Below are 27,842 nucleotides of genomic sequence, written 5' to 3'. Positions count from 1 at the left end.
TAAGCCCCTACTATGTGCCAGGGACTATAATAAATACTTTTACAAATACTATGCCACGTGCTCTTTGGTAGTGGCCTAATTTAGCTGCACATTCTTTTTTCTTAGATTATATTTGCCAGTTTTAACATTTGTCTTGTTTTGTTTTGTTTTGTAAGGCAATTGGGGTTAAGTGACTTGCCCAGGGTCATACAGCTAGTAAGTGTCAAGTGTCTGAGGTTGGATTTGAATTCAGATACTCCTGACTCCAGGGATGGTGCTTTATCCACTGCGCCACCTAGTAGCCCCATATTTGCCAGTTTTGAATCCTATACTCTGCACAGGACTAAAATGAAGCTAGATTATTCCAGCAGAGCATAACCAAAGAATGGGAAGAAGATGCATTTTTTTTATTTTTTTCCCTTTTTTTTTTGTGGGGCAATAGGGGTTAAGTGACTTGCCCAGGGTCACACAACTAGTAAGTGTCAAGTGTCTGAGGCCGGATTTGAACTCAGGTCCTCCTGAATCCAGGGCCGGTGCTTTATCCACTGTGCCATCTAGCTGCCCCAAGAAGATGCATTTTTATAATGAATGACACTTGGGGAAGTCACCTTTAAACCTGTGCTGAACAAGCAAACACTTGAGGACTGGTGCCCATTGGCGAGTTGTCTGTTTGTAGTTCTGGAAGTGCCAAGTACTTATAGGGATTTGAAACAGATAAAAATCTACCTCAGTGGTCCCTGGAGTCCACATCAGAGTAAACAGAATGAAGACTCCACCAGGAATTTGGAAAGACAATGGACTGGCCCACTGGTTCCAACGAAAAAGCAGCTCACTCAAACCTATGTGGATCAATGAGGCCCTGCTGCTTCTGCACCCCAGATCCCTGGGAGTCTTTTCTATCAGATTCACTGCCTGCATGGATGCTTAGCATCACTTACCTCCCCATATAACCTGTGATTAGGTCTATTACACAGAGACACCAGGTATTTGCCCATGTAATAGCTGAAAATTTTCAGGGGACCAATAGGAAGTAATAATAAAAATCTGTTGGCTGTACAAGCTTCACATGGTAGTTTGGTACCCTAAGAATATTCCCAACCTCTTCTACGGTGTAATTCTGATCTGGTGGTATTGGGCAGGGGATGTACTACAGGGAAGAATAAATCAGTCACCAGTAATTTGTCGAGCAGAACAATTTTTATGAGTGAATTAATGGAATGGCCTTTGGGGGAAAACCCAATATAATTCTGATCTGAACAGGGAGCACGAGAGCCGGGGAGCCGGGCAAAGTGCTTTGCTCCCCTAAATCCGTGCACTGTTTTAGTAGCTTGAATGAGAGGGCAGAATGGCTGTCCACTTAATAGTTCTCATTTATATATCCCGTGCCATGTGCCAGGCACTGTGCTAAGTGCTCTACAAATATTATCTCTTTTGGTCCTCGCCACACCTCACATCATCCTGACGCCAGGGCTGATGCTCCACCCACTGGACCACATCAAACAGCCATGTGTTTACCGCATATACATATGTATGTGTGTATTTGCACATATACATATAAAACACATACATGTACAGCATAAATGATACATGACCCCCACTGCTTAGCACAATGCCCGGCACACAGTGGGTACTTAATAAATGTTGGCTGGGGGCAGCTAGGTGGCACAGTGGATAAAGCACTAGCCTTGAATTCAGGAGGACCTGAGTTCAAATCCAGCCTCAGACACTTGACACTTACTAGCTGTGTGATCCTGGGCAAGTCACTTAACCCTCATTGCCCCGCAAAAAACAAAACAAAACAAAAAACAAAAACAAATAAATGTTGGCTGACTGATCTCCAAGGGAAACCACATCCAGAAGGGGATGGGTAAGGCCTCTTATAAAAGTTGGGATTTGAGCGGAGGCTTGGAAGAAGCCAAGGAAGCCAAGAGGCAGAGGTGAGGTGGGAGGACCTTCCTTACAGGCATGAACTCAGTGCAATATCTTTTTTTTTTTTAAGTGAGGCAATTGGGGTTAAGTGACTTGCCCAAGGTCACACAGCTAGTAAGTGTCAAGTGTCTGAGGCTAGATTTGAACTCAGGTCCTCCTGACTCCAGGGCAGGTACTTTATCCACTGTGCCACCTAGCTGCCCCCAAGTGCAGTATCTTATTGAAGGAACAACAAGGCCGGGGTGGCTGGATTCCTCAGTATGTGGAAGAGAGTACAGTGTAAGAAGCCTGGGAAGGCAGAAAGGGACCAGGTTGTGATGGGAAGGGTGCTAAACATGCCCCCCTACCTTCTCTCCATTAACCTGTCAAAGTCCCTGAAATGCATGTAATTACTCATTCTTTCAGCTTCAAGCTTTAAAAATCCTTATGACAAATGCAAATGCTACTGAGCCCATCAAGCTATTATGCCATTAACATCTTGTCTTATCAAATTAGCCCAAGTCACCCAGGTAATAGGAACAGGGAATGGGGCTCAGTTAAGAATATTTATGGGACAAAGGGAAGCAGAAGAGGAATAGAGATGGGGTTAGCCCCACAGATGTTCTCCTATGGGAGAAACAGGCACCTAAGGCTACAGAGACCTTGGTGGTTGGGAGCAGGTCATCTTCAGGCCGACTTAGGAGTCATGGAGATGGCCGTGATATTAGTGCTTGGCAGCATGTGGTACCTGCCAGCCCGGGGTGTGATGAAGAAACTCTGTTTATATGGTGACAGACAGCAGGCACCCAGGAGGAGCGTGCTCTGTGTGTGTCACGGGGAAGGCTGACTGCAGTGGGTGCTGAGCAGAGGATCTGGTGAGTTTGGATGGGAGAGAGAATACATGTCAACAGCGCCAGCAGGGAGCAGGCAAGCCCTGAGTCAGTGAGGATGGGAGTAGGAAGCAATAATGAGCCACTACTAATGAGCTCTGCCTGGTACCACTTCTCTGAATCAGTCAGTTTCTGTATCCCAGGGATGGCAAACAGACCCAGGTGTGAGTGCAGGTGCCTCTTAATGTGAAGTGGGGAAGCTCTGAGGAGTCCTGCTGAGGAGGGATGCCCAGTGACGGGCATCAGTATCTAGGGGTGGCTGGACAGACCAATTAGGCAAGGGAGATCTCGTGAGGTCCTGGGGGCAGACACAAGAAGACTTCATTCACTTGGTACTTTTGCCAAGGGATGGCCTTGCCCTTTAGAAAATTAACTGGGAGTTCAGAGTAGTCTCCCTAATAACTACCTTCTTGAAATTCTTTTTTTTTTTTTGTGAGGCAATTGGGGTTAAGTGACTTGCCCAGGGTCACACAGCTAGTAAGTGTGTAAAGTGTCTGAGGCCAGATTTGAACTCAGGTCCTCCTGAATCCCGGGCCAGTGTTCTTTCCACTGCGCCACCTAGCTGCCCCCTTCTCGAAATTCTGACATTCACCTTAACTGATTAAAGTTAGAAAGGAAAAAGAAAAGCCCCAAACACAGTCTGTTCCATTGCTCCCCTAGGAGGGGTCAAGTGCAATCCTCCATACTATGCTCAGGTATATTCCATAAAACAAAATTAAGAACCATCTGGCTCTTCCCCCCCCCCCCAATTCTCAGGCAGGAAGCAGAGCATTACCCCGGGGGGAACAGACCCTTCAAAGAGCATATCAGTGGGAGCAGCTAGGTGGCGCAGTGGATAAAGCACCGGCCCTGGATTCAGGAGTACCTGAGTTCAAATACGACCTCAGACACTTCATACTTACTAGCTGTGTGACCCTGGGCAAGTCACTTAACCCCCATTGCCCCGCAAAAAAAAAAAAAAAAAAAAAGAGCATATCAGTGGTAAGAAAAAATAAATATGGCGCAAATGTGTGAGGAACCACCAGGCTGAGGGCACCCAGCTTCCTGGCAAGGGGTTGGGCACCACAGGGATCACATCACAGCCATAGCACCAGAGGGACCTCAGAACTAGGCGAGGGAAGTGCAGCTCAGAGAGATCATGCAACTTGTACAGGGCCACGTAGGCAGTGAGTGGCAGAACAGAGATTTGAATTCAGGTCCTTTGGCCCAATATGGAGCGTTCTTTCCTCACCTGCATGAAAGGGAAGACGGGTGAATTAGTCGCCCACTTGTGTCTTCTAGCACACTTGGGCCAAAATTAGGGGGTTTTGCATTAAGACATAGAATAAAATAAATAGAAATCACAACAGAAGGAAATGTAGAGAGCGTATAGACTGCTGCATTTTCTGCATGAGAAAACTGTGAAGATGAATTGAAAAGAGCAAAAAAGGGACATACAATACCTAACTTAAAAACAAAAATGTTCAAACCGGCAAACACAAAAACCAACCCCACTTCAGCTCAATGGTAAATACATACACACATTCCAAAAATACAACAACCAAGGCAAAATACCCCATAATTTTGTCATTATCTAAACCATGGGTCCATGTATGACTCTGGAAGCTGAAATGGAAGCCCCCAACGGGAAAGATTAAAAGGGCTCATTCTCCAGGAAAAACATAAAGCAAAGAGTGCTGAGCAATGGAGAGGGCGGCTGGTCTGGCTTCCGGCATCAGTCAACAAGCATTCCTCAGCAGCTCACTCTGGGCACTGGGGATACAAAGAAGGGCAGACACAGAGTCTCTGCCCTCAGAGAACTCACGGTCTAACGGGGGAGACAACATGCCATCACCGTGTACATGCATGCCATGGACTCACACACACACACGGATCCCAGTGAGTGACTCTTCCATGTTTACTCTAGATACAGACATGCATGTCTACTTCCCTCAACAAGAAGGCACTAACAGCCAGGAGAGCTGAGGCAGAGCCTCTGCAGGAGGTAAGATGTAAGATGCAGGCTGAGGGCAGGAGGCAGGGGTGCAGAGGGAGGGCACTCCAAGCAGGCAGCACCACCACAGGTGGGTGATGGAATGTGTGTGAGGAACAGAAAAGGGGCTGGTGGCGCAAGATCAGAGCGCGCAGAGGGGGAGCGACCACAACGGTAAGAAGTGGCCAGGTCGTGAAGGGCTTCAAAAGCTCCTGGAGGTAACAGTAGGGGAGTAAAATGCTAAGACCTGCATTTCAAGAAATCACTTTGGCAGCCGAGTGGAGGATGGACAAGGGAGAAAAACTGGTACAATCCCTTTTCCCAATAGGACAAAATGCATGGCAATACTAGTACAGGTGATCACCACTGAAATGGATTCTCTCCATGTCTGCACCTGCTTAATTCTCTTCAAGAATCCACAGCCTTCTCCTTGGACGCCATTTCCCCGTCTCCATCTCCCCTGCTAAAAGTGGTCCTTTCCTCCCCAATGTCATCCACCCCTATTTGAGCTCAGCTATGTCATTTATCTACAATCACCTGTGTATATATTTTATTCTCTCTGCAGCTGCCTTACTACTGTACCCTAAGCACCAACAGGGTTTCCCCTCTGCCCTGCTGATCTGCCCATAGGCTTTGTCATCTGACCTGCGAATACACCCTAAAGATCCTCAGGTCTTCCCGTCTGCCCCCTAAGAACTACCCAGCCTTCCCACCTGCTTTGCAGTTGACCTTCCTACCTGTGTTATCTCCCCACCCCCACTCTGCTCTCCTCAAGAGCAGAGACTACCTCTTGCATTTGTATCTCCAGTACTTGGCACAATTCTTACCACATAGTAAACACTTAATAAATGCTTTTCATTCATTCATTCCCCACATGAATTGTAAGGGTTTTGAGGTCAGAGATGACATCATTTTTCATCATCGAACCTCTAATACCTAGTAGAATCTGCTGCATACCATAGGTGCTTAATAAGTGCTTGCTGAACTAAACAGAAGCAAATCCTCATTATTTCAAGAATCAGAATCTTCAAAAATGAATATTATTTCACTGAGAGAAAGCTCCACGCTGATTACTGAGCTTATTCCAGTACAGTCTGATTACTAGTCAGATTTAAGATCACTTGCATTAAAATGCCTCTTAGTAGCAGTTTCCTAGGCTAACAGAAATATGTAATTAACTGAGCACTCACACACCTCGGCATCTTAAAGACACACTCATCCTTGAAAGTGGCTGGAAACAAAGCAACTACATTAATGCTGAATGTGATAATAACCCCATTGTTCAGTAGGGGCTCCTCAAAGGAACTACAGCCCTAAGAAGCCGGCAGGCCAGGAGGGTCAGTATGAAGTTGTCTCTGGACAGCCATGAAAAGAACAAGGGCTGGGTTCTAGATGGTCCCCAGAACAACTGCTATTCAGGTATATACCCACCAATGCAGAACAACCTTTCCACAACAGTCTGTGCCTAAGTTTGAAAGATGGGCACAAGAATAGCAAAATAACCCCTATCCATAGAGCTGTTTAGGGTTTACAAAGGGCTTTCCTCAGGAATTATCTGTCAGATCTATGGACAGGGGGTGGATTCTTAACCAAACAAGAGATAGAAAGGATCACAGGAGGTAAGAGAAATAAGTTTGATTACATTAAATTTTAAAAGTTTTTACACAAATGAAATCAATACAGCTAAAATTAGAAGGAAAGCAGGAAACTGGGAGGACAGGGAGATTTACAGTGAGTTTCTCTGATCAAGGTCTCACTTCTCAAATATATAGCCAAATTTATAAAAATAAAAGCCATTTTCCATAAACAGTCAAGGTAATGATGGGCAATTTTCAGAAGAAGAAATCAAAGTGAAGAAATTCAAATGGTCATGTGAAAAAATGCTCTAAATTATTAACAATTAGTGAAATGCAAATTAGAACAACTCTGAGGTACCACCCTCCCACCCATCAAATTGGCTAACATGACAGAAAAGGAAAAAATAACAAATGTTGGAGGGGATGTGGAAAAGGAAGGACACTAATGCACTGTTGGAACAGTTGTGAACTGGTCCCACCATTCTGGAGAATCATTTGGAACTATGCTTAAAAGGATATGAAACTGTGCACACCCTTTGACTACTAGATCTGTATCCCAAAGAAGTCAAAGGAAAAGGAAAAGCATCTATTTGCACAAAAATATTTATAGCAGCTCTTTTTGTGGTAGCAAAGAATTGGAAATCGAGGGGATGCCCATCAACTGGGGAATGGCTGAACAATTTGTGGTATATGATGGTGATGGAATACTATTGTGCTCTAAGAAATGATGAGGAGATGGTTTCAGAAAAACCTGGGAAGACTTAGATAAGTTGATGCAGAGTTAAATGAGCAGAACCAGGAGAACATTGTACAAAATAATAGCAATACTGTAAATGACTTAACTACTTTGATCAAGACAATGACCCAAGACAACTCCAAAGAACCCATGATGAAAAAATGTCTTACACCTCCAGAAAAAGAACTGATGAGGTCTGGGTACAGATAAAAGTGTGTGTGTATATATATATATATATATATATATATATTTTTTTTTTCATTTTATTTATTTTTCTTGCTTTTTTTCCCCTCCCACATGACTAATGTGAAAGTATGTTTTACATGACTTCATATGTGTAATGGGTATTATATTGTTTGCCTTCTCAATGGGTGGGGGAGTGGTAGGAGGGAAAAAGAAAACTGAAGATAATTTTTTTTAAAAAAGAAACAAGAAGAAGAAAACAAAGTGCTTGCCTCACAACAACTGTGGGAAGTACAGATATTATTATTCTCATTTCAGAGACAAAGTAGGGCCAGGCTCTATGATTTCACTGGCATAAGGAACTCCGAGATGATGCAACCCCCTCTACTGGGGTAGGTCAAGTAACCCGCCCAGGGTCACAAAGATGGGATGTGAAAGAGGCAGGACCTTGGCCCAAATCGTCCCAGTTTTTCTACAATGCCAAGCTGTCTCTTAACAGCTGAGGAAACTAAGGCTAAAAAGTAAAGTGATTTGACCACAAGTTAAGAGTGTCTTACCCTGGATTTAACCCCCCAGTTTTTGGACTTCAAATTGTTCTGCTCGGTCTCACTCTTTTTTAGGTGGCAGTTTGAAGCCTCCAAGAAACAGAAGGGATTTCCTACTCTCTTAACTTGTAGGATATTCTCTTGAGAGTCAAGATTATTTACCCAACTCACATAGGCTAACCCCCACCCAAATCCATTCCCATTTCTAGTGAGGGTAGAAAAGCAGGTCATACCTTTCTTCCCTCCCCTTTTGCCTCCAAATAAAGCTATTCTAATTTATACAACTTACCTGAACAGCACCTCCCAAAATGGCAGCCACCAGTCCCATTGACATACTCAAAGTCTGTGCTTCCACAGTACTCTCTAACTCTTGGGTTAAGCTGAGACATGCTCTCTTCAATGTTGCTGCTACAAATTCCACCACCTGCCACAAAAAAAGGAATTTAGAGTCACAAGCAGGTAAAAAAAAAATGTTCCTGAAACTCTTAAGTTAAAAAAAAAGACAGCTACAAACCTACTAAATGCCATTAATCAAAAGATATTATGCGGGGCAGCTAGGTGGTGCAGTGGATTAAGCACCGGCTCTGGATTCAGGAGTACCTGAGTTCAAATCCAGCCTCAGACACTTGACACTTACTAGCTGTGTGACCCTGGGCAAGTCACTTAACCCCCATTGCCCCACCAAAAAAAAAAAAATATGCAAGGGGGCAGCTAGGTGGCGCAGTGGATAGAGCACTGGCCCTGGAGTCAGGAGTACCTGAGTTCAAATCCAGCCTCAGACACTTAACACTTACTAGCTGTGTGACCCTGGGCAAGTCACTTAACTCCAACTGCCTCACTAAAAAAAAAAAAAGATATTATTATGCAAAACAATTAAGAACAATCAAGACAGTGGACTATGGAGCAGAAGGATATAAGTGGTTGGGTCAACAAACATTTATTAAGCAATTAGTTTATGCTAGGACTGTGATACTAGAGTGTGTTTTTTTGTTAATTTATTATCAATAGTTATTATAAAATTACCCAGGTTAGGGTCCTTCAAGCAAACTATAAGGGTACATGCCAGTGACATCTTATTTTTATGTTAACACTTGTCAAATTTAACATGCAGAGGGGGTGGCTAGGTGGAGCAGTGGATAGAGCACCGGCCCTGGAGTCAGGAGGATCTGAGTTCAAATCCAGCTTCAGACACTTGACACTTACTAGCTGCGTGACCCTGGGCAAGTCACTTAACCCTCATTGCCCCGCAAAAAAAAAAAGGCAAAACAAATTTAACATGCAGAGCAGTCATCATCTTTGTTGTCTAGTCAATTTCACCAAGAAATTTCAAGTAAAAGATGCCAATATCTGGAGATATTAGACATTATAAACCTTATTAGCTAGGGGCAGCTAGGTGGCGCAGTGGAGAGAGCACCGGCCCTAGAGTCAGGAGGACCTGAGTTCAAATCCGGCCTCAGACACTTAACACTTACTAGCTGTGTGACCCTGGGCAAGTCACTTAACCCCAATTGCCTCACTAAAAATAATTTTAAAATAAATAAACCTTATTAGCAAAACCCCTGTCAAGTTTGTGTGGACTCTAATGTTCTCAATATTTCAAGGCAAAGGATCAACATAGTACAATTCTGGTCAATGAAAACCCTTCCGCAAGTTTGGGTGCACCCTAGAGTCCTTGAGGTATAAAGCAAAAGATGAACACTTTTAAACAGAAGCAGTCAAAAACAGTAGATCAGTGTTAGATAAACCCAAGAACATAAATCCTTGGAGGAAAGACCCAATCAGGTTTGCTATTTCTTCTACCTCCAAACAGATGAAGGAACTTCACAGTTTGTTAACGTGGAAGTGGGACGTTGGTGGGGGTATGACCAACTCAAAGGTGTGAGGTGGAACAGAGGTTGTAACGTAGTAAGTAGGTTGTAGGGAACGGGCAGCCTGAGAAATTGGGAAGTAGGGATGTTTGAGGAAGCACTATTAGTTATGTTAGAGTCCCCTGTAAGGAAGGCAGGAGTTAGGGAGGAGAAAAGTCCTGAGCCAGGCACTAAACTCACTGACTAAGCAAAGAGAATAATATTCTAAAGGTGCATAAATAATGGCCACCAGGATATGGACTGGGTAATAAATATGGATTATTTTAATCTCAAGGAAGGAAAGATGATGTTGAGTGATGTGGTAGAGGGAGAGTCCGGAAGGGATGCTGGGAGGAAGGATTGTGCTCATCTCCCATGCTGACCAGTGAGTGGGGGGAAGCAGGGGTCATGAGAGAAAGTATAGATAGTGCAGAGATAGGCATTAAGGGAAGCAGTGTTAGCAGGAGGAGGCCAGGGCTCAGTGAATGCCAGAAGACAGAAGAAGTGAGAAAGGAAGAGGTTTAAAATAAAAGATAATTTGACTATTATGGAGAAAGCCTTCCAAAAGACACAAAAGCAGACAGATCTGAAGTGGGGGATGGCGGGAGAGAGGAGGTGAATAGGAGGAAGAGAAAGTTGTAGAAGGGGAAGAGCACTTGCCCTTCCACAGCCAGGGGTTCAGAGATACTGGGATGAGGAGAGGGTAAGGTGGTGGGGATACGCCAGGGAGAATATCAGTGGCTGGACAGGAGTCCATTGGGGGAGGCATGTGATTAGACTGTTTGAGCTCCTCCCCTGAAGTCCAGCCCAGTGGCAGGTGAGGATCCGATGAAACCCTACAAGGAGTCCCACCTGGAAGCAGGCAGGGGCAGTAAGAGGCATCAGGGTCCCACTGGGAGGAGTCAGGAGGTAACGATGCCCAGCACGTATTAAAGAAGGCCGTGGGTGGTATGAGAAAGGGGTCTTGTCTTTCACGCCATCCTGTTGCCAGCACCCACTTAGAAAGGGTTAAGGATGAATGCATAAGGCCAGGCTATAGCAGCACCACACGGATTCCATTTTCAGAAGTACTCGGAGACAAAAGGTCTTCATTTCAGGTAATAAAGTCTCTAGAGAGCGCATGTCAGCACAGCTGAATCACCTTGGGGGAGATTAGTTAATTCGGAGAATGAGTGTCTGGAGAAGAAACCACCGATATTACTCTCTTTAGAGTGGGAGAAGGTATGAGAGTTGACAGGTGACTACAAATGTTCGCAGTGAGAAGCATGATGTTCTGCCTGGTAGAAGAAGGTGGATAATACCGGAGTTGCAATAGAGACCTGGGATTCAATAATTTTCAAGCAACAACTCAAGCCCTATATGCAGGCAATACAGTTTGTTCTGGTCAAGGGGTAGTGGCCCACTAACTTATCACAGACACATCAGTTTTAAAGAACCTCCAAGACCACCCCTGAGGATGCTGCTTCCCTGAACAGGCCCAGAGGGGTCGTCCCTCCCCTGCTGGACACCTGCAGTCAGAAGGACGGACATGTTGCCAAAGCTCAGGCCCAAATATGCCCCTCTGTAACTTCTACCCACCATTCCCAGCTCTCCCCTCCAGAACCAAGAAGAAAAGGCAAGCCCTCTGTCACCTGAGAGCCCTTCAAATACTGGCAACAGACCCTACATCCTCCCCCTCCCCAGCTCCTTCGGCCTCCCTCATAGGTCAGTGCTCTCGGGCCCATCCTCTTCCTGGAGGCCCTGCTGTAGGCCCTCTCCATCTTATCCATGTCCTTCCTAAAAGGCAGTTCCTGGGACTAGACACAATACAAAAAGCTACCCCTCCCCCACCTGCCTACTTTGCCTCCCTGGATGCAGCCCAAGACTACACTGGCTTTCTATTGTGGTATCCCTGCATTTTAGCCAGCATTCTGCTAGTATCTGTTACATTATTGATTCTGTCTTCTTATCCAGCCTGTATTACTGTATTTCGATGATTACTGCGACAGTGATGAGTATTACATATTTATATTAGAGAGACCATGCCAGTTTCTGGACCTTCTGACCAATAAGTATGAAAGAGCATGCCTCCCCCTCACCTGCTGAGCCTCCTTTCTTCAGAGAACCAAACAGCGTTATAACTATGCTATCGGAACTTCCTGTATTCCTACAGTTGTAGACTTAGATGGTGACCCTTTTGTATTATTGGTCTGCAAAGTGGCCCTATGCCCAAACATTTCCTTAGAACACTTTCTCCTCTCATAGGCCAGAGTAGAGATAAAAATGAAGTGGAAGCAAAGTCATTTTAAAATCTAAAGTTCTATTATTACTGTCATTAGCGATAAAGAGAAATCAGATTCTCAAAAAATATGTTTAGGAACCAAAACAGTGATTGACATTTACCTGTTGTTTTGTGCCTTTACAAAATACTGTCCTAACCACAACCTCATCAGGTGGCTAGTACCAGTATCATTCACTCCTTTTGGAGAAGGGGAAACCATATCAGCAAGGGAAAATGACTTGTCCACAGTCTCACAGCAAGCAAGCTTTTCCAATTCCCCCATTTGGTGCTCTTTTCACTACAAAACAGACCAATAGGCATCAGCCCGTGTCCTCCTTTGGCCTGGCAATGGGCAGCCATTCTAATCCAGGCCATCAGGGCACTGGGGCACAGACCTAACTGACCTGAGTGATGCTGGTGAAGATCGTCTCGGACATTCTCTCACACAGGACGGCCACTACTTGCAAGGTCAGCAGCTTCTTCTCTTGCTCTTCAACAAGAAAACTTTGGTATTCTTCCAGAGCCAAGAGGTTTCTGTGGGAGAGGGGCTCGGGGGGAAGCTGGGCTTTATTTTCCACTGCTACATGTGTCAGCTCCTGATAGAGCAAATCAAAAGAAAAAGTGACATAAAAAGCCCACAGAAACAAGACTTTCAGAGCCATAAACCTACACAATTTGGGGTGAATATATTCACATAGTTATGCCAATAGCCCATTACTGAGTCATCTGCTTACTATATCAATTCTGTACAGTCTATCTCTTAGCCTTCCTGTGACTCACTGAAGGATACTTATTAAAACACTCCCTCAACCCTGACCAACTTCTAAGAAATACCACATTGATTTGTAGGGCTCCAAGATAAAAACCAAAGCAAAAAATTTCAAGGGCTTTCAAGTATATCATTTGGGATTTACTCTTTTAGGTGTCTTCCAGAGTTGTCCATTAAAATGCAAACCCAGCTAGAAGAGGCAAAACTTTCAACCCCCCGTCAGCTAAGGCGCTATCTAGATGAAATGACTGAGAAGAAAAACTCTGGAATGAAATAAAATCTAAGCAAGCAGATGGATTTCAGAAAAACCTGGAAAGACTTACACGAACTGATGCTGAGTGAAATGAGCAGAACCAAGAGAACATTGTACACAGTATCAACAACATTTTGTAATGGTCAACTGTGATGGACTTGGCTCTTCTCAGCAATGCAATGATCCAAGACAATGCCAAAAGACTTATGGTGGAAAATGTCCTCCTCATTCAGAAAAAGAACCATGGAGTCCAAATGCAGACCAAAGCACACTATTTTCACTTTTGTTGTTGCTTTTTTGTTACTGTTCTTGTTTATTTTTTATTTTTATTTTATTTTTTCTTGTGTTTTTTTCTTTCCTTTTGTTCTGATTAATGTGGAAATATGTTTAACACAATTGTAATGTATAACCTTTATCAAATTGCTTACTAGCTTCAGGAGTGGGGAGGGAAGGGAGGGTGGGAGAAAAATTTGGAACTCAGAAAATATCTTTATATGAGAAAAATTAAAATAAATAAATACATTAAAAAATAAATAAATAAAATCTAAGGCCAGGAAGAGATGCAGGAGCTGATGTGCCAGGAAGGCTGGGTCATATACTAGGAAGGTGGACCCTGGGCACTGAAGCAATGTCCCAATCCAGGGGGGTCCTTGCCTTCTCTCACCCCAAACGCCCCATGGATGCGTCTCTGGGGAGCACTGATTCCTCCTTCTGGAGGACAGGTAGAAGGGAGAGCAGGGGAAAAAAAGCGCCCTCATCCCCATCTCAGGACCAGACACAGCAAAGGGTCTAAGTGGATACAAGAGGGGCTAAACTTCTAGGGCTCCTCTCTGAATCCCCAACAGAGGGACAGTCAGAAGGAACAGGTTGTACCCAACAGCCACAAAACTTCCTATTAACTTCAGAAAGGTCCCTCCTCTGCACCCAGAGCCAGGATTAACCTTGTCACAGACTAAGGGCGGCTTCATATCTAAAACTAGAGACAAGACAATCTTGGAAAGAAGCCGGGTTAAGATGACATACACGCTGCTAAAGAAAGATCATGCTCCCTCCTATCTAGACAAAGGGCCTAGGAGACCTGCCTTCCCACTGCCTGATCACCTCTCTATTCCTGGGGCATGGAACTTATAATTATGGGCACCTACATGGGATGACACAGGATTCACCCTGGGGCTCTCCTGCTACCCAGAGTGAGACTCTCACCTCTAAGCAGCAGATGAAGAAGTCCCCTGCCAGACCACACTGCTGACATGTGGACAGCAGGTCCACCAGAAACTCCACCTTGCCCTGCTCGGAGGTGACTTTCTGGTACAGAGCCTCGTCCTCATCACTGCAAGGCAGAACAACATTTACTTTGTCAGTATCGCCAACGGGCAGGACTTAAAAACAAACCCAGATTTTTCTAAAGTATCACTTTGTTTTTATACAGAATATTATCCAGAATGATTTTAAATTGGAGGGTGGGGTGGACATTTCAATAACCTTATGAACTATACATATATTATTTCCCAGGGTGAAGTTAAATGATTTTTTGGGGGGTGGGGCAATGGGGCTTAAGTGACTTGCTCAGGGTCACACAGCTAGTAAGTGTCAAGTGTCTGAGGCCAGATTTGAACTCAGGTCCTCCTGAATCCAGGGTTGGTGCCTTATCTACTGTGCCTCCTAGCTGCCCCCAATGATTAATTTTTAATATCCAGGATATAGCCCAGTAAATATAATCACAAGCTTTAATTTGTACATCTAATACATATACCCTAAAGAAATAAAGATCTATTATAAATAAATAGCATTTATATATTACTCTAAGGTTTGTGAAGCTCTCTCTCTCTCTCTCTCTCTCTCTCTCTCTCTCTCTATATATATATATATATATATATACACATATATATAAGCACATATATATGTATATATTTGTATATATATGTACATACACACAATAATATAAAATCCCATTTTATCCTCATAGAAACTCTGTGAGGAGGCAGCTAGGTGGTGCAGTAGATAAAGCACTGGACCTGGATTCAGGAGGACTTGAGTTCAAATCCAGCATCAGACACTTGACACTAGCTGTGTGACCCTGGGCACGTCACTTAACCCTCATTGCCCCATGCAAAAACAAACAAACAAAAAAGCCTGTGAGGTAGATATTATGATCCCCAATTTACAGTTTAGGAAATTTAGGCAGGCAGAAGTTAAGTGACTTGCCCAGGATCACACAGCTAGTAAGTGCATAAGGCTAGATTTGAACCCAGATCTTCCTGACTCTAGTCCCAGCACTCTGTCCACTGCACCACTCAATTTCCTTAAAACTAAAAGAATTAATTTGGCGAACCCATCCATTGAATAGTCTTACTTCTCATTCTCTAAATTCCCTACCCTTTCATTCCTAGGAGAAATGAGTTGGAGTAGCTCCCTACAAAAGACTGAAACAAATAAAAGTGGGTAGAAGCAGAGACGGAAGCCAAAGTGGGGGTGCTGATGGGGTGGGTAGAATAATCACTTTCCTCCCAAAGTAGACCAAGTCACCTGTAATATTTTTCCCTCTCTTTTCTTCTTCCCTGACACCTGCCCAATCTTGGCTGCAAAGCCACCAAGGGGCACCAGAGGAATATTGCACAGACGGAGGGGACACGGCCAAAGAAGATGGGAAAGAAAAAAATGAAGGGGGATTCTGAGAGCATTATCCTGTTCCCAGGATACCTCCTGCCTCCCCATCTTTTACCATGTCTCTCTGAAACCCTGCTCAGTCTACCAGATGCTGAACCCTTCCCAGACTTCCTCGCCTATCAGCACACCTCTCAAGGGGAGTCTACTGATATTACAGTTAGAGCCTATGAGGTATGTGGCCTTCTCCTGATTCCCTACCCTCTCAGCCTCAGGACCTTCTACCCTTAGTTCTCCCCATGAAATAATGGGGCACTTCAAATGGGCCTGGAAGGGGGTCCCTGTGTGAGAGCCCCCACTTAAAGTGTGTCATGGCTGAGGAAAAAGGAGTCCAGCTGGTGACTGGGCAGAGACAATCTGTTGTTCTGGTCCTTCCCAGGGATTGGGGTGGTAGGTGAGAAGATGGAGCAGGAATTTCTCCCTGAGCTGTGATCCCAAAGCCCCCAGTTCCTGAGGGTGGGCATCATACTCACTGCTCTGACCCTCACCAGTTTATCACTAGTGGCATTCTGAGCCAGTCCATTTCGACAACTACAACTCTCCAAAATCCAATCATCACAGGTAGTGATGCTGTTTAGCAACATGAAAATATCCTCTGACTTTAGAAAGTGAATGTGAAATCCTAATAAAAGGATAGGAAAAATGGAAGTAGGCAGGATGTGACTCCTATTCTAAAGAATTTGGCTAGGGTCCTGGAAACAGCACTTTGATGTCTGTCACAAGTCCCTACAAACTTTTCATGAAGGAGGGGAAAGAGGATGAAGAGCATTCTTGCAGAGACTTTATTATCCTGAATGGTGTGGACTGTTATTAGAAGTAGAGAGAAGCCAAATATAGTTACAGTGATAACTCGTAGAGACTGTAGCTGTGATATTTTATACAGCTAAAATGTTGTAGATGATTATGCTTGTTATGAATGATTTCACTGTGAAGCAGGTATATATTTAGTAACTTTCATATTTACTTAATCCTAGGTGTTTGAGAGTTGTAATAAAGAGATATGAGCAACTACTTATAGGAAAGGTGCTTTCTCCAAGTTTATTAAATAAATAATGATGACAGTATTTCTATATAGTTTTAAGGTATGAGAAGGGCTTTGAATATATTATCTCATTTGATCCTCACAATATCCTTGTAAGGCAAGTGCTATTATTATTATTATTATTATTATTATTATTATTATTATTATTATTATTATTATTATTGCAGGGCAATGAGGGTTAAGTGACTTGCCCAGGGTCACACAGCTAGTTAAGTGTCAAGTGTCTGAGGCTGGATTTGAACTCAGGTCCTCCTGAATCCAAGGTCAGTGCTTTATCCACTGTGCCACCTTGCTGCCCTGGCAAGTGCTATTATTAACCCCATTGTGCAGATGGGAAAACAGACTGAGAAAGGTTGCCAGAGCCACACAACAACTAAACATTTAAGATAGGATTTAACTTGAGCTTTCCTGACTCTAATTCCAACAATCTATCTACTACATCACCTCAATATCTGAATCTATTTCGATGAGCCTGTAAGCCTAACTGACTGATAGATATGTTGACATTTTTAGTAATTAATGAGGAAACAGCCAACATACTCTTAGATTAGCTTGGAATTTGGGATGATAAGATTAAACACGGGAATGAACAAGTGAACAAAGTGGAAAAATGAACTATAAGTTAGGATGGTGACTGTGTAACCCAATTACACATGGAACTAACTCATCTACTTTACCATGTTACGTGTGAGAGCAACTCTTTCCAAACTTGCTACAAAAAGAGATAAGATTTTAAGCTAGTTTTCTTCAGTCAACAATATCCAATGAGCATCACTAACCCTCTTAGAAGACACTTGAGTAATCTGGGTATTTAGCTTTTGAATTAGTTGGTTTACCAGCCCTCAGTCCTTTAGATTACTCACATTTTCCCTAATTTATATTGTTTAAAAGAAAAAAGAAACAAACAAAAAAGAAAATGTATTTATGCCACTTCCAAATGCCTATCTAGCGGCCTCATTATTTACATCTAAGTACAATATTACATTTGAAAAAGTATGATATATTCTTTGACCCAGCAAATACACTATTTTTTACAATTCTATCATTTCTTCATGATGCCCACCCTTCCATAGAAACCTATTCTGGGGGCAGCTAGGTGGCACAGTGGATAGAGCACCATCCCTGGATTCGGGAGTGCCTGAGTTCAAATCCGGCCTCAGACACTTAACACTTACTAGCTGTGTGACCCTGGGCAAGTCACTTAACCCCAACTGCCCCACAAAAAAAAAAAAAAAAGAGTATCAAAGACAGAGAAAAAGGCATTTGTACAAAAATATTTGTAGCAGGACTTTTTTGGTGGCAAAGAACTGGAAGCAAAGTGGGCATCTATCAATTGAGGAGGGGTCGAACACATTATGGCATATGAACATGATGGAATGTTACCGAATCATAAGCGGCAGTGACTGAGGAATGTAGACAAACTGAAGAATAAGGAATGAAGCAGAAGCAAGAAAACGACCTACACAATGACTGCAATAATATGAAAGAAAACAACATTTAATGACATGAGGATTCTGATCCATGCAGTGTCCAATCCTGACATCTGAGAACTGAGGGTGGAATAGAGCTCCCTCTACACAGCAGAAAGATTATGGACTACAGGTGCAGAATAGGTTTCTAGTTTTTTTGTTTGTTTGTTTGTTTTTTTAGTGAGGCAATTGGGGTTAAGTGACTTGCCCTGGGTCACACAGCTAGTAAGTGTTAAGTGTCTGAGGCCGGATTTGAACTCAGATACTCCTGACTCCAGGGCTGGTGCTCTATCCACTGCGCCACCTAGCTGCCCCCAGAATAGGTTTCTATGGAAGGGTGGGCATCATGAAGAAATGATAGAATTGTAAAAAATTAATTTAATAAATATTTATTTAAAAGAAAAGGGATGGTAGTAAGTAGTTGAATAACATTGTTTTATTGTGTTATTATTTGGCTGCTAAATAGTCTACTAATTAGCTTATGTGTAGCTCCAAAAAATTAAACAGCCAAAAATCAGTACTGTTCTTCTCTTTGGTTTATTTAAATAAAGTTTCATCTGTAAATTCTTTATTATCGAACTGCTACTGTAAAGCTAACTGTACTACACAACTGCCTTCTGCTCTCTCATTAAAATACCTGAATTATGCCCTAGAGCGGTTATCATTAGTGCAGAAATAGCAGCATTCTTAACCATAAATGATAGGGAAAAAACCCTCACATATCCCTCTAGTGGTAAAAGAGGAATTTATTTCTTCAATAGCTTCCGATTCAATTCTTTCCCTCTTGGCAAGGAAAATTATTTATTCTAATCAGTACCAACAGAACCCTATCACTACTTGGTGATTTGGACATCTCTCCTTAAGGAACTGTATTTAAGACTTTCCTATATCAAATCCAATAGGATTCACTGTTAAAGATGGTTCAAAGAACTATTCAAACAAATATCTGAAGTATTTAATTTTAAATATTTCAGTATGGGCGCACATTTAAATCACAAAACCTGATAATGTTTATCAGAAATTAGACAATTTGGGGACTGATTCATTTGAGGTCAGTTCATTGATTCATTTACTAAAAAAACAAAAAAAAGCACCTTCACACTAAAATAGTATTTTAAAAAGTCATTAAATGAACCTTGGGAATAAGGACACGAGCATAATATTGCATTCAACAAATGCCAACATGTTAGATCTGAGGAAAGACCCTAATAGCAAGCACAGTAGCCATTAGTTTAAAATAGATATACATATACATATAATTTTTTTTTGTTTGTGGCACAATGAGGGTTAAGTGACTTGCCCAGGGTGACACAGCTAGTAAGTGTCAAGTGTCTGAGGCCAGATTTGAACTAAGGTCCTCCTGAATCCAGGGCCGGTGCTTTATACCCTGTGCCACCTAGCAGCCCCTGCCCCTCGTTAAATATATTTACAATATGATTTCTGAACTGGAAGAGTCAATTTTAGGGTGGCCTGCACTACACCCATCACATAGATGTTATGGGATCCAACCCACACCCACACCCACATCCACACACACACACTTGGGCGACCACCACAGATCAGTCCTGGCACAGTAGTATAGCTCCAGGTCACTAGATAAATTCCAGGCAAAGGAGACTCCTGTAATTTTCTCCTCTGAACTCAAAAGCAGAACAAATGAAGACCACCAGACAAACCTAACATAGTAAGCTTGCACACACTTGAGTCATTTTCAGGGAGAATGATTTGGTTTTCTGTAGTGTTGAGGTCAGTGGTAAGTCTGCTCTTCACTCTGATTCACTGGTATGAAGACTCTGGAACAGGTGAGCTTGTCTCTCTGTCAAACTACCAGGTTCAAACCACCTGGGCTCTTAGAAAAAAAGCCCCACCCAGGCTTTCTTAATGCTAACATTTCAGATGCTATATGGCAAGGACAACAATAACTTAAGAGAATGTTTGAGGTTTCCTTTCTGTGGGCTCCCCTTAGTGGTTAAGCCAAAGAACGGGTTAAATCAAGTTTTCAGAACAGAGGGAGGGAGAAGGATGAACTCACCTGTTTGTCTCTTTGATAGTAACCATTGTGCTGCCTTGACTAGCAGCTCTGAACTCACACAGAGGATGGAGAGAAGGCACTGACTTATCCAGACCAGCCAATCCCTTCAGAGCAGCAAGAGCTGCCTTCCTCTCCATCTTCTCCAGCATCCACAACAAGATCTCTTGGCAGAAGGACCTGGCAGGAAGAACAGTAATGCATGAGCCATCTTCTTACACCCTATTGCAAATGAGCTAATGTAGCCCAAGACTATTGGCCCCTCTGTAAAGCAGCTTATGCATGTAGGAATTGAGGGCTTTATTATTTTTATTTCCTCAATGTGGGGAGGGAAGGTAAGTGAGAGAGGCAGAACATTTTTTTTTTTTTAAGAAAGAAAAGCAGTATTTGCAGTTAGGGAGAAAAAAAATTAAGTGATCTTTAAAATAAAAATACAGATCAACTGTAGAAAAAAGAATTAAAAAGCAATAAAAAAAGAATAAATGTTGACACAAACCAAATTCATTCATTCAACAAATTTTTTTATTATTTGTTGTTGTTTGTCCTTTGTTCTCTCTCTCTCTCTTTTTTTTTTTTGTAATTTTTTGGGGGTGGGGCAATGTCCTTTGTTCTCAAAAGGGACCATGACATTGGAAGGTGACATCATGACTTGCACTGAATTGAATTTAAGTGAGGCAGGGCTGTGCAAGGTCACCAACCTCACTCTCTCTTCCAGAGCCATCTGGGTCCAGTGGCAATATAAACATCAGGATGACCAGAGATGGCCCCAGATGTTTTAGGCAATCAGGTTAAGTGACTTGTCCAAGGTCACACAAACCAGTAAGTGCCAAGTGTCTGAGGCTGGATGTGAACTCAGGTCCTTCTGACTCCAGAGCCAGTGCTCTATGCACTGTGCCACCTAGCTTCCTCATGAATTACCTACTGTGTCCTGGAGTTTGTGATAGTTTGGAAGAGCTTTGATTTTACATGTGAAATGGTTCCCTGTCCTGATGGAGGCTTAAAGTCCAGCAGATAATTCACAGTGACCTATAATACTATGAGGTAACTAACACCCTTTCCTCTCAACAATGATACGAGATGTCATACGGTTATCACCATCTCCATTTTGCAGATAAGGAGTTTGACAGGTCCAAGGTCTCATAGCTGGTAAATATCAAACCCAGGGCCATGGTGGTAAACACAGGGAACTGAAGTGTAGCACTCTGAGTACTACCAGTTTACTAGTATAGCTTCTACAAATAAAGCAGGTCAACGGCTACCTCAGCGAGTGAGAGACCCTCAGAGTGAGGGACGACAAGATATTTTATAACAAAATTTTGAGCTAGATAATTGTGTCTTATTATGAAAGACCAGAAAACAAAAACCATTTGAGGTTGCTCTGACATTAGCATTCCTTGGACCTCTCCTTCTAATATCCCCTCAGCCACAAACAAGACATGTGATTACCAGGCAAAGATAAGACAATCCCACCTTAGGAAACAGGAGGGGTCTACAACAGTTTGGGTGAAGCGTGACCTTTCCCCAGAAGGTGGGTAAAGTTGCAAGGGTGGAGATACAAGTTACAAGGGAAGAACTGTGAGACAAGTGAGCTGGGCTTAGCTGAGTAAAACTTACAACAAAGGGAATATCAAAACTAGCTTGGCTAAGCCTTAAAAATAGAATTAAAATCAGTTTTCAATTTTATACCATGTCTATTGAGTCCAGGTCTGTTCCTGTTCCTTTCCTTTCCCTTTCTTTCTTTTTGCGAGGCAATGAGGGTTAAGTGACTTGCCCAGGGTCACACAGCTAGTAAGTGTCAAGTGTCTGAGGCTGGATTTGAACTCAGGTCCTCCTGACTCCAGGGCTGGTGCTTTATTCACTGCACCACCTAGCTGCCCTCTGGTTTTCTTTCTACAACATCCTAGCTATCAGTCAATCTGATGAAGACATGAAGGTACACTTCCTCTCAAAATGAGTTTAAACCAAAGTTAGCAGACAAAAATGGTAACTTTCCATTGCCAATCTGATGTCACTTTTCAAAACCAGGGGCATACCAAGAGTTTAGCTAAGACGTTCTAGCACCTTCACCAGCATCCCTGGCTTCCTATGACCTGGCTTCTGTCTTCTGGTCTGTGCAGAATTTGTAAAGGAAAAGTCCCAAATGGTGATGGTGAGGGGCAGGGCGTGATGAGACAAACACCAGACTAGGGGTCACCAAGCCTGGCCTCTGTGGTATTAGAAGCGTTAGAAAGAGGCAGCTAGGTGGTGCAGTGGATAGAGCACCGGCCCTAGATTCAGGAGGACCTGAGTTCAAAGCCGGCCTCAGACACTTAACACTTACTAGCTGTGTGACCCTGGGCAAGTCACTTAACCCCAATTGCTTCATACATACATACATACATACATACATAAATGAATGAATGAATGAATGAATGAATGAAGTATTAGAAGTCCCCAACTGGCACTTACTATGTAACTTTGCACAAGTCATTTAATAGCAAGACATATAATAGCTTAATAACCCGCCCAACCTAACTCAGGGCTATTGTGAGGATGAACTGCAATGATAAACCATGGCTTATAAATCATAAGAAAGAAACAAGCAGAAGCTACTATTATGACACTTGAATATGAAAAATTGGAAGGAGAGGAAGGGAAACATCAACACAAATTGCCATCCAGCTTATCACAATTTGCAAAGTGTAGGACAAGATTTTGCCTGTAGAATCGAGGGTTCCTAAATAGCTCATGGTAAATGAATTGATGTCATTTCTTCTACAGAAAAAAGGGCATGAGTAATGAAACTCCGTCAATGACAGCTCTTTAAACAAATCAAATACATCATGAGTTCTACTTCAGCTCCATGACAGAAGATGACTTTGTAAATATTTAAGTATTTCCTTTTCTATAAATCAGACACTGCTATTGCAATGACTGAGTACCAGGATCAGGTTTTTTCTCGGCACAAGATGGTTATCAGCCACCCTCTATTTCCTTCTTCCCATACCCTTAATCCCTGTATTTCTCACTGGCCAAGCAGCGACACGTTTACACGAGAACATGTCAAGTCCCTTTCCTGTGAGGAGTGTTACCTCAAAACCCTCACTGCTAGCAAGGCAGAGAATAAGACAAACACGACTTCCAGTCATCTCCTGTGAGTCACCAACATTCCCTACTTCTTCAAATGGGCAGAAAAAATGGATTTCTGATCTATTGTGTACAGAGACCAAAGTGGTTTTCCTCCAGTGCAGGTGTGACTGTGTCAACCCCCCTACTCAAGGACCCATCACCCCTGTTACCTCCAGGCTCGAATACAAATTTCTTTCCAGTCTTCTTACTCCCTTCCACAATCCAGTAGAACCGGCCTCCTGGCTGCTCCTTCCACACAAGCCCCATCTACTGACTGCCTGTCTGTCTATGCCCCATGATGGGCATGCTCCCCTCTATCCTGCTCATCTCAGCCTCCTGGCTTCCTTTGAGACTCAGATGGCAGGAGGTCCCCCAGGTCCACTCTGGCTAGTGCTGTCCCTCTGAGAAGACCTTTCACTTATACCGCCTATGCCTGGTGTGTATGCAGTTGTCTTTAACTTGTCACCCAATCAGACTGTGAGCTCCAGGAGGGCAGAGACCATGTTATTGGCTCTTTGTAGCCCCCACGCTTAGCACAGTGCCTGGTGAAGACAAAGTGCTTGCTAAAGGCTTGTTGACTGACTGACTGCTCCAGAAGGTACTCCTGACGACATCTTAGACCAGAGAGGGGAATGACCCAGAGGAAGACTGTGATGATTCCCAGGTCAGACAAGTCCCTTACCTTAAGGGAGACACGTTCTGCCGAGTAAAACAATAGAGAGAAAATACAACCCCCAAATCTGGAAGCAAGGACTCCAGCAAGGCTGCACCAGGCTCATTCCCAACCACAAACACCTATGGAGAAAAGAGAGTGAAAGGTGTAACATCATGTCAGATTGGAATATCATCTTGGAGAGGCAGGACAGAACCCACCTCTGCAGGGGATATAACGGGATCTTCCACAAAGTCCTGGAGCCCTAAACTTTAGCCCAACAGCCTTTGATGGAGCCTGCTATGAGTTCCCAGTAGAAAGCCTGGAGCAAAATAGCTAGCAATACTGAGTATATGGAAACTGAATAGGGCACTCTCGAGTATACTACTTGAAAAAAACTTGAACTGCTGGCTAAAATCAGTAACAAATTCCTGCCCAAAAGGCTATGGGACTGTGCATACCCTTTGACCCAGTAATACCACTACTAGGTCTATATCCTAAAACGAGCATAGAAAAGGGAAAAGGAGGGGCAGCTAGGTGGTGCAGTGGATAGAGCACCGGCCCTGGAGTCAGGAGTACCTGAGTTCAGATCTGGCCTCAGACACTTAACACTTACTAGCTGTGTGACCCTGGGCAAGTCACTTCACCCCAATTGCCTCACTAAAAAAAAAAGAAAAGAAAAAAAAAAGGGAAAAGGATCCACCATGTACAAAAATATTTATAGTCACTCTCTTTGTGGTGGCAAAGAATTGGAAATCGAGGGAATGCCCATCAATTGGGGAGTGGCTGAACAAGTTGTGGTATATGAATGTATTGCAATACTATTATAGTGGAAGAAATGATGAGCAGGCTGATTTGAGAAAAACCTGGAAAGATTTAAGTGGACAGATGCTAAGTGAAGTGACCAGAACCAGGAGAACATTGTACACAGTAACAGCAACATGGTGTTATGATCAATTGTGATAGACTTGGCTCTTCTCAGCAGTGCAATGATCCAACACAATTCCAAAGGACTCATGATGGAAAATGTTCTCTACATCCAAAAAAAAGAACTGTGCATTATGAATGCAGATTGGACCATACTGCTTCTGCTTTTTTTTTTTCTTTTTTGAGGTTTTTCCCTTGTGTTCTGATTCTTCTTTTTTTCCCCCTTTTTTTTTGCAGGGCAATGAGGGTTAAGTGACTTGCCCAGGGTCACACAGCTAGTTAAGTGTCAAGTGTCTGAGGCCACATTTGAACTCAGGTCCACACAGCTAGTAAGTGTCAAGTGTCTTTTATAACATGACTAATGTGGAAATATGATTAATGTGATTGTACATATATAACCTGTATCAGATTGCCTCACCAAAAAAAAAAATCTTATGAAAACAAATGTTGAAGACCATCTTTACATGTAACTGGAAAATAATAAAATACTTTTATGATAAAAAAAAAAACTGGGGCAGCTAGGTGGTACAGTGGATAAAACACTGGCCCTGGATTCAGGAGGACTTGAGTTCAAATTCAACCTCAGACACTTGACACTTACTAGCTGTGTGACCCTAGGTAAGTCACTTAACCCTCATTGCCCTGCCAAAAAAAAAAAAGAAAAAAGAAAAAGAAAGAAAAGAACTGAAATGGGAATAAATAACTTAGAAGAGATAGTGGTAAAGCTTACCCAAGTAACAATCTTCCTAAAAATTAGAAAAGACCAAACAGAAATCAATGATACATGGAGAGAAAAGGATTATTAGAACAAAATCAAAATATTTTTTAAATTAAAAAAAAAGTAAGGTATCTGATATCAATAACAACCTACCTAAAAAAAGCAGGTCAAAGAGAGATACTTAGGGGCAGCTAGGTGGTGCAGTGCATAGAGCACCGGCCCTGGATTCAGGAGGACCTGAGTTCAAATCCAGCCTCAGACACTTAACAATTACTAGCTGTGTGACCCTGGGCAAGTCACTTAACCCCAATTGCCTCACCAAAAAAAGAGAGAGAGAGAGATACTTAAGAATTGCTAGACTCCCTGAAAACTAAGATTAAAAAAAAAATTCCTAGACACTCTATCTCAAGAAATCATAAATGAAAAGTACACAGATGTATTAGAACTAGAGGGCAAAATAAAAACTAAAAGAACCTATCACCTCCTAAAAGAAACTCTCTAATGAAAACTCCCAGGAATGTCATAGCCAAAATCCAAAGCTTCCATCTCAAAGAAAAATACTCTAAATAGTCAGAAAGAAGCAGTTCAAGTACCAAGGGACCAGGTGGGATCATACAAGACCTAGAGGTTTCTACTATGAATGAGAGGAAGTATTGGAATACAAAATTCCAAAAGGCAAAGGATGTTGACTCATAACCAAGAAATAGCTATGCTGCAAAGCTAAGTATAAGTTTATGTACCTTTCAAGGGCTTTCAAGGATTCCTAATAAAAAAAAGACCAGAGTGGAGCATTCAAAGGGGCATCTATACGATGAAGTGCTAACATTTTAATACAGAAAAAGAAACAAGCATCCCTTATAAACCTCAATAATCAGTTAAGAAAACTAGATGACTTGGGAGTGGATTGAGGATTTGAAGACTATACAGAAAAGGGAATAGAAAATAGAAAAATTAGTGTAGAAAGAAAGAAGAAGAAGGTGGAATATCCTCTCTCTTATAATTGGGGTGCATGAGAAGAGAAGAATACAAACACAGAGGAAGGCTTTGGAGAAGAGTACATCACTCTTACCTGACCCCAGAGGCAAGTAGTTGGGCGGCACGGTGGAAAGAGTACTGCTTATAAATCTGAGTTCAGATCCTGCCTAAGCCATTTACTAGCTTTGTGACCCTGGGCAAGTGACTTAATCTGTATGCCTCAGTTTCCTCATCAGTAAAGTAGGGATAATAGCACCTACCTCTTGGGGATGCTGTAAGGATAAAATGAGATAATAATAATATCTAACATTTATGTAGCATTTTAAGGTTTACAAAGTACTTCACAAATATTATCTCATTTGATTTTTACAACATACTTGGGAGGTAGATGCTGTTATTATCCCCATTTTACAAATGAGGAAACAGAGGCAGAGGGTTACATGACTTGCCCAGGGTCACCCAGGTAGTAAGTGTCTGAGGCAGGATTTGAATTTAAAAATTTGAATTTTCTTTTTTTTTTTTACAAAAGCATTCTTATTCATGTTATTATCAGCATGTCTCCAGGGGACTAAGGATGAAGCATGTTGCCTACTTCCTAACTGAGAGGTGATAGACTCAAGGTGAAGAGACACAGATTTTTGGAAAGGGCCACCATATGGATTCATTCTGCTTGACTTGTTAAGAAGGGCTTCTTTTTTTTTTTTCTCCCTGGGTTTTAAATCAGATAGAAAAAAGAGTAGAGAAATGGAGTTAACAATAGTGGCATCAAAAATGAGGGTCAATGGGGGCAGCTAGGTGTCGCAGTGGATAAAGCACCGGCCCTGGAGTCAGGAGTACCTGAGTTCAAATCCGGCCTCAGACACTTGACACTTACTAGCTGTGTGACTCTGGGCAAGTCACTTAACCCCCATTGCCCCGCCCCCCCCCCCAAAAAAAACGAGGGTCACTGAAACATTTTTTTAAATGCACAAAGGAGCCAGGCACAGTGGTGCACATCTGTAATCCCAAGTTATTGGGGAGGCTGAGGCTAGTGGATCACATAGGTAGGGGAGTTCTGAGCTGCGGTAGGCAAAACCGATCGTTGTCCACACTAAATCTCACATGAATATGATGGGCCCAAGTGCTAGGGTCACCCAAGGTGCCCGAGGAGGGGCAGACTGCCCAAGTCAGAATAAGAGCAGTCAGAGAGTGTGGGTGGACCCATGAGTAGCCCCACACTTCTAGCCTGGATGACACAGATCGGGGCTTCTTAAACTTTTTCCACTTGCAACCCCTTTTCGCCCAAGAAATTTTTACACGATCCCAGTTATGTCGGTGTATAAAACAGACATACAGATCA

At 42.8% G+C, this 27,842-nt stretch overlaps 1 protein-coding gene across 1 annotated transcript in view; it reads right to left on the bottom strand.

The window, feature by feature from the left end:
* Positions 1-27,842, bottom strand: part of TANGO6 (transport and golgi organization 6 homolog) — a 214,603-nt gene that overhangs the window by 137,584 nt on the left and 49,177 nt on the right. The window contains exons 8-12 of the mRNA XM_043986651.1: positions 23,914-24,026; positions 20,127-20,303; positions 14,123-14,249; positions 12,302-12,493; positions 8,080-8,214 (exon numbers count right to left, since the gene is read on the bottom strand). Of these exons, the coding sequence (XP_043842586.1) occupies positions 8,080-8,214; positions 12,302-12,493; positions 14,123-14,249; positions 20,127-20,303; positions 23,914-24,026 (744 nt within the window). The remainder of the gene's footprint in view (positions 1-8,079; positions 8,215-12,301; positions 12,494-14,122; positions 14,250-20,126; positions 20,304-23,913; positions 24,027-27,842) is intronic.

Source organism: Dromiciops gliroides, chromosome 2, assembly GCF_019393635.1.
Source record: "Dromiciops gliroides isolate mDroGli1 chromosome 2, mDroGli1.pri, whole genome shotgun sequence".
Lineage (NCBI taxonomy): Eukaryota > Metazoa > Chordata > Mammalia > Microbiotheria > Microbiotheriidae > Dromiciops > Dromiciops gliroides.
This window is presented reverse-complemented; position numbering and strand designations above follow the sequence as displayed.